Source organism: Gasterosteus aculeatus, chromosome 18 (assembly GCF_964276395.1).
Source record: "Gasterosteus aculeatus chromosome 18, fGasAcu3.hap1.1, whole genome shotgun sequence".
Lineage (NCBI taxonomy): Eukaryota > Metazoa > Chordata > Actinopteri > Perciformes > Gasterosteidae > Gasterosteus > Gasterosteus aculeatus.
In genome coordinates, this window is record NC_135706.1 from 16,314,181 (window position 1) to 16,321,627 (window position 7,447).

General features: G+C 49.8%; 1 protein-coding gene across 9 annotated transcripts; it reads right to left on the reverse strand.

Moving 5' to 3' along the window:
- Window positions 1-1,204: 1,204 nt before the first annotated feature.
- On the reverse strand, window positions 1,205-7,383 carry gpatch2 (G patch domain containing 2). 9 transcript variants are annotated; one of them, XM_040160442.2, is made up of 10 exons: window positions 6,994-7,383; window positions 6,206-6,449; window positions 5,474-6,018; window positions 5,258-5,322; window positions 4,903-5,100; window positions 4,554-4,665; window positions 3,714-3,747; window positions 3,449-3,513; window positions 3,151-3,239; window positions 1,205-2,142 (listed from the first exon to the last, which is right to left on the reverse strand). In XM_040160442.2, exons 1-10 carry the CDS (start codon window positions 7,041-7,043, stop codon window positions 1,973-1,975), a joined length of 1,572 nt encoding a protein of 523 aa, XP_040016376.2. In that variant the 5' UTR covers window positions 7,044-7,383; the 3' UTR covers window positions 1,205-1,972. The 9 variants fall into 9 exon arrangements, with proteins under 9 accessions (XP_040016376.2, XP_040016372.2, XP_040016375.2 ...); XM_040160438.2 differs by having other exon boundaries at window positions 3,112-3,239; window positions 5,471-6,018; XM_040160441.2 differs by having other exon boundaries at window positions 5,471-6,018; window positions 6,994-7,217.
- Window positions 7,384-7,447: the final 64 nt, after the last annotated feature.

Sequence of the window (7,447 nt, forward strand, 5' to 3'; positions counted from 1 at the left end):
ACACACACACACACACACACGTGCACACACACACACACATGCACTGCCCTCTCGCTCTCCTCCCAGCGTCTCTCTCGCTCTGATCCAGTGCCGGGTTTACCTACCTGCCTCTCTGGCTGACAGGGGAGTCCTGAGAGTGTGTGTCAGATGGAAAGTGTGTCTCCGCGAGGGGGAGGGTGGGAGGCTGGAGGGAGGGTGTGTGTGTGTATGTGGGGGGGGGGGGTAGAGGACACAACAGCGCTCATGTATTCCCATAGATACAGAGGAGGGATTTCTATTGCAGCCTCGCAAAGAGACGGAGGGGAAGAGGGAGGGAGACGGGGGAGACGGGGGAGCGCCGTATGCATGGCAGGGCGATGCATGCGTAGATGGAGTTGGAGGTATTTAGAGGGCGTGTCCTCATGACCAGTTGTGGATTAAAAAGAGGCTGCGTGTGTGGCGAGAAAGTTGACCGTGGTTGTGACAAATGAACTTTGACCCAGCAGACTGTTCCTGTTGCCAGTTGTTTGGTGGGAGGTTTTAATGATACCTGTAACATTTTATTTATAGACACCTGATTTGTTTAAATGTTAACATGCATCCTGGTTGGCAGACAGGGACTCATTTACATTTATAATTATAAACTGTTATAATGCTAAGCTAAGCTAACCGGCTGCTGCTTCATATTTGTCTTTTCACCCAATTCTCCGCTACGAAGAGAATGAGCGCATCTGTCAAAGTATTCCTTCAATGGATGCTCGTGAAAACTGATGTTTTAATAAGCACACACATAGAAAACTACTCCAACATGAGCGTGGATCGAGTTCAATTCGACTAAATTGTACTTATAATGGTTCTTATCTATAGCAAATTGTAAATCTTATTTGATGAAATTGCACTTTGTTTCTTGTTCTTCTGAGTTTGTGTCCTCAACAGTTAGAGGACAATAATATTTTTACAGCACAACTTCTTGAACATTTCTGAATTGATAATTTAATTTATTATTATTTGCTTTTCTAGACATTAAACTCTCCCTGCACATAAAATCATTTCAGATCTGTGCAGACGATCGCAGGCAAACAACTTCACCCGACGGCCTAAACGAAACCCAAGAAACAAAGTTATCACATCAAAACGCTTCCAGCTGGAGGATCTGCGGTCACACAGGCGTCATCGGATTAAACCTTCAGCAGCGACAATGAAGTGAAAACACCTGAGAGACAAAAAGGTTTTAAAAAGGACCTTTATACGCGTGTAATTACAGCACCAGACAGCAGTACAGCCGTGTATTATTAGCCAGGCACTGGCTAATTACACGGTAAGAACACGTCAGGATTAAATACCGTAACTAAAGGACAGCTCACACATGCTTCCATGCTGGTGTCAAACCAAGAGGAACAGCGAGTTTCATTTAATCTTTTCTTGGTTTTTGGATAGATTTAAAAACAACAACATTCTGATGACTTTCCATTAAATGATCATATTATAAAAGGAGGAGTCCAGATGGTGGAACACACGTCCTGACAGTATAATCTTACTTCATCACCTAAAAAATACATGTTGAGGTCCGATCTGCTCAAACATTCTTTGAGTCCAAAGTTATTGTGCAATATTGGACGAAACCGTTCGTCCTTGATTCACCACAACAAACCGTGCCGTCCTCACTGGCTCAGAATAACTAAACATTAGGTGTCGATGCCTTTGCTTTTCTCCAACATGGAGTTTCTTCAGAAGACATTGGGAGTCTCTTCTGCAGCTCAGTGTCTTTCCACCGTCCCGTTTCCTCAATATGGGAAGGTTTGTCTTTCATCACAGTGATGTTTCTGTTTCTAAGTAAAACCTCATTCCTTTCCTTCTCATGAATCACATGACTGGATCCCTCTGGACCGTTATTTCTTTTTTTAATTACGTGAGTCCGTCTCCCTCGCACCTCGGGGGTCTTCGGGCATCTTCTCCCACCCTGCTTCGGGTTTGCGGTCCAGACGGCGGGTGTTCAGTTGAAGCCCAGACCGGTGCCTTTGGGTCTCTGCGTGGCCCGGACGGGCTCGGTGATGCCCCTGCCCTCCGGACCCAGGCCCGTCCCGGGGCTCCAGCCCATGCTCTGCAGCATCCGACTGCCCATGTTGGAGTCGGGGATCGGAGCCGCGTTCTCCCCGACCACGGCTGAAAGAGAAGTCACAGGTCAGAGAAGTCAACAGTCGAGTTCCCGTCCACGTCCGTCCAACACGAGATCACCTCATCATTTTATCCACATTTTGCCCAATACACGTTGCAGGAACTCAGTGACCTTTGACCACCAAATGACCATCAGGTCACGCGAGTCCAACTGGATGTTTTTGTCAAAAAAAAAAAAAAAAGCATTCCTGAGATCTGGGATCATGTCTTTGAAGATGGTGCAGAAATGAGGTCACAGTGACCTTGATCACCAAAATCGAATCCGTTCATCCTTGGACCTTCTGGAAATATCAGGTACACAACGTGAGGTCACAGTGACCTTGACCTTTGACCACAAACGCCAAGACTATCCGTCCTGAAGCAAAAGCACAGCAAGTGAGGTCCTTGTTCGTCTCAGACTCATCGCCGCTCTTCCTGAAGGTTCACGGTCACGTGGCAGATGCCGACTTCATCTTCGTGAAGCCGGGGCGAAGCCCGCCGGGGTGGAGTCCCCGGTGGATTCAAGGCAAACTGTCCGTCGTACTTTTGGCCGGACCGCCGCTGACTGAAACTACACAAAAAGCTGCTACTCCATTGTGCGAACAATTGATGTGTCACGGTCTAAAATGTGATCAATGTGGGACACGGCTTCAGAGGACATTACAGCTTGACCTAAACAGTAAAAGGCTCTCCTGTCCTGGTGGCTCGGGTCAGCTGATGGGACTCAAGCGTTCCTGGCTAAGAGCTCTAAGGTGATGCTTTAATGATGAGAGGGGGGAGGGAGGGATGCCAAAAAGGAGGGACTCGCTCTCTCGCTTCTTGCAGAAATGCGCAGTGAAAGCCGCCTTTGTTTACATCTGTGTGGGTGTGAGACGAAAAGCCGTAAAAGACACTTGGGCGAGGGGGGGTCAAAGTGAGAGCCGAGCATTCGATAAAAAACGGGCAGCGGGTAAAAAAAAAGAGGAAAAAAAAAAGTACCAGATGGTGTGTTGGGTGTAGCTGGTTTGCGTCCAATACCTGAGGGGGCGGCGGAACCGAGGGGGGCTGCTTTTCGCCTCCGCTTGACATCCCCGGTACACAGAGAGCCGAGGTGCCCGCTGGTCTGTCTGCAAAACCAGCCAAGCACGACAAAAAAAAATAAAATGGGAGCGTTAGTTGGAGCTGAAATAACACGGTGGAAAGCAGCCTCTTTTTTCTCTGTTTCTCTTTCATTTGAATACCAATTAAAGGTGAAACCAGCGGCGCTGCAGCAGCTGCTAAAGGAAACAAGTCCGTTATAAGTCACTGGTGTTTAAGTGAAACCCTTTGTTCTCACCGGCTGGCGGTTTTCACTGAGCAGCTCCTCCGATGCCCTCTGTCTGACCGGGGGTCCCAGTGCAACTGAAGTGGCAGTGAGGGAGAGAAGAGGGAGGAGGGGGGACTTCAGCTGAAGCTCAGGCAGTTTGCATTAAATCCACGCACGCACGCACGCACGCACGCACACAATCTTAAGAATCAGCAGCCACGTAGGTCCTTGTAGGAGACCAAAATGTTAACTTTGCATTTGAGAGGGAAGACGTTGGTAAAGAAACGTGGCTCACCTGTCCGTGTTCTCTCCTCGAGCTGAACCAGGGCCTGTTGGAGACATGATAGTATGTAATAAGGGCCTCAAACTCCCAGCACTGACAGAAGCCACACTGCTATTTCTCATCGGGTCTCTGATGTCCCGCGTCCATCACAGAGACCTTCACCTTCCGAGACTTTAACTGAGGAACCTTACTTGGAAAAATGAAATTGACTCGGGACAAATGGGCAAATCAATATTATCCGTGAGTGAGCTTAATATTTGTCTATCTATTACGACGTTGTCATAATTAGCATATTGATGGTGGAGTAATGACAGAAGTGTGTTGTTTGAGGCCACGGTGACCTTTACCCACCAAACTGTAATCAGAACAACCTCGAGTTTAAAGAAATGTGCTCACTGATTTCCTCAGATTTCATGTCCGTGAGAAGAAGACCGACGTGAGGTCAAAGTGACCTTTGACACCACAATCTTATCAAGATGCCATGTTTGGCTTTAGGAACTTGACCATCGCAAGTTATTATGGTTATTTATTATTTGGCTAATGAGCATCACTCGTCCACAATGCGAATGTTTCCCTGTCGTCCTCCTGTTGCACATTGACCCAGCCAGCTGATTGCTAGGACGACAGGTGAACAAATGAATGAACAGGTTGGTTCTGCGGTTGGACTCGTGGGATTCTACCGTCTGGTATTTCCTCTACATCCAAGTCAGTAAAACTTGTTGCACAGAAGGATCTTCTCCTGTGACATCAACACTCCACGCAAACGGGAGCCCTGAAGACACGAAGCCTCCGACGGGCCCGGAGGAGTCGCCATGAACTAGACTTCATACACATTTGAGGATGAGGACTCACTCATGGGGGTCCTGGGCCGGTCTGCCCAGTCTGTCGCTGAAGCCCTGACTGGAGCTGGCTCCCTGAGATGCCTGCTGGTTTCCATGGAGACGACTCAGCCTTGCCTGGAACCCTGACCAACAGAGTACTGGTTTGTCACCAATTTATCCGGATTTATGCCAAATATGATCCGCTATGTATAACGTAGAATTGTTTCTAGTCTGAGGCTAATTTGAATGATGTTTAACAGGAAGCACTTTAGAGCATAGGAGTGTTTGTATGAGTGGGACTATGTGACCTGATGTTATGAAATATACTTCTAGTTCCTAATAGAAATGATGACTACAGCGCCTGCGTGCTTCCAGCCCACCTCTCTGTGCGCCGTGGCTCATGAGGGGGAAGGACCCCGTGAGGATGCTGTTGAACACCGGGTCCGCCAGGTCCAGCTCCTCTGAGCCCGTCTCCCGCTCCCACCAAGGAACCACGCCCGCTATCCCACACGCACCGCCGAGCGCGGACCCGGAGCCCGGCTCGCCCTCGTAGAACCAGTCGCTCTGCTCGTCGTCGGCTGGAGGAAGATGTGCGAGTTACTCTGATGAAGGGAGCTCGACTTTATAAAACCGCCTGATGTGGCGTAAAAAAAAAGGGAAATATCTGTATATATACACACCAACGTTGTCTGTGTGTTCCTTTGAACAATGAAATCAACACATACGAGTATTCACCTTGCCTCCCCTCATCGTTGGTGTAGAGGCCTCCGTCGCTGCTGTTACTGACACTGCTGGTCTCGCTGAAAAAGAAAGAGCGGACGATGGAAACGCAAACCCTTTTTCCCATGAACAAATGCTGCATGTCGCTTACATACACATCAATCAATCATCAATCAGGTGTACAGGAGTCCACGGAGCATGGGGAAAAACAAAAGTCAAAACACTAACCACCTGTCACTCATGTCCTCGTCTGAACCCTTCTGCTCCTCCAACTCCATCTTGTCCTTGGACCCTTCTGTTGGGGAGGCAAAGGGGTCCTCGCTCTCCACCACCACCCCTTCATCCGCAGCCTCCATTCCCAGCCTGTAAGGAGCCAGTTTCCTCTTCTTCACCCTGTTCTTCCCCCCTGCCGGCCCCATCGGCCCACCGCCGCAGAGCTCCATTGCCCCCCTGACCTCACCCGCGCCCAGTCTGTGCGGCCTGGCGCCGGCACGCGCCTTGGGGACAGGCGGCGGCCCGAGCATGGTGCAGGAGAGCGGCTCTGGCTCCGCGGGCGGGTCCACGGCCATGCGCTTCACCTTCCGTCTCCGCCGGAGGCTTCGTGTTCCCTCGGCGGAACCCAGGACGCCAAAGTCGTCGGGCCAAATCGGCCGCTTGCCCCGTCCGGAGTCGGCCGTTAGAGGGGCACGCCGTTTAGGCCCAAGTTGTTCGTCCGAGTCGCTGTTGTCCCGGGCATGGCTGTTGGCGGAGACTCCCCCCGTGCTGGCACGGTAGTCCTGCAGCAAACCGGAGTAGATCTCAATTAAGGGGATTCTGAAGCTTGAGGATGTTGATAAGCCTCTAATAGATCTGATTGGGGCTAAATTGTATTGTTGTTGTTGTTGTTGTGCTCAGGCGTGTCTCTGATCAGCTTTCAGCCCAAAAGGTCCTGGCTGACCGACTGGTCCACTCGGCCCAACTCACCTTGTGTTCCTCCACGCTGGACTCCGAGCCCTCGCTCAGGTGGCCCGTCTCCCACGGCGGGTGTGGGTTGTCCGAGCGTCGTTTTCGGCCCCTCCGCTTCCGAGACTGCCTCTTCAGCAGGCAGCCCACGGCCAGCGCGTGGTCGCCCCCGTCGCCGAAACCACCGCGCGCGGCCTGCTCGGAGCTCTCCTCCAGCGCGGACACCAGGTCGTGGACCAGCTCGTCCATCGTCCGGCTGAAGTGCCTGGAGGGGGACGGAAGGAGAGGACACCGTTTTGGCCAAATAACAACGCGAGAAACTTAAGAAATTCCCATTGGCCAGTTGCTAATTATTGGCATTTCACGCATTGCTCGTTAAGTTGAACCCCCTGCGTGACGTAACACTTAACACCCAGGTCTGATGTAAGAGGCGGGGGTCCAGTTTAACTGCTAACAGGAACTAACATTAGCGCTACTCCTCCGTAGTTAACGTTAGCAAACTGTAAGGCTGTGATTAGCTTCGTGGGCTAGCTAGCTTGCTTAAGTCAACGGCAACACACGTCTAACGTTAAACTAACAAACCAACACTTAAGAAGATTAGTAGTCAATAAACAATAACAACCAGTGTGCTTAATGTCGTTAAATTGTGGTAATGTTAACGACTGTCATCGAAAAATATAGAAGGAGGAGAGCCGTCGACATTGGGATGTGCTTCGCTGCTAGCCCGCTAGCAAAGCTAGCGTTAGCTTCTCGAGCTAGCTGGCGGATTCACGAGAGTTGAGTGGACGTGCGTCTCAGAGATTTCCTACCAGGCGGTTCCCGCTTTGCCGATGGTTTTTAGATTAGCTGCACGGAACATTAAGGCCCCCAAATGCCAGATACGTTCAGCCAGAAACTACGGACAAAGACGTAACGTTATACGCCACGGACACCATTCTGATACAAAAGCTAGAGATCGGCCAGCGGGATCAATATGCGACAAGAGGACAGTGAACGCAACAGGAGGTATTATGCTGCATTCACGTAGGAGGAGACAATTGAAATACCATAAAGTAAAATTTAAAGAATATATAACAATTCTTTTTATATCAGGATATATAATTATTGTTTTATTGCTACATATAAAGCAATTTGTTCATTGCTTTTTACAATTTAAAATCTCATAAAATAATATTTACACTGTAGAAGTTTTGTACCGGAGTTTCCCCACAAGAGGGCAGCAGAGGACAGTGTGCGTGACACACTGCAGCTCTCGTGCTGCCT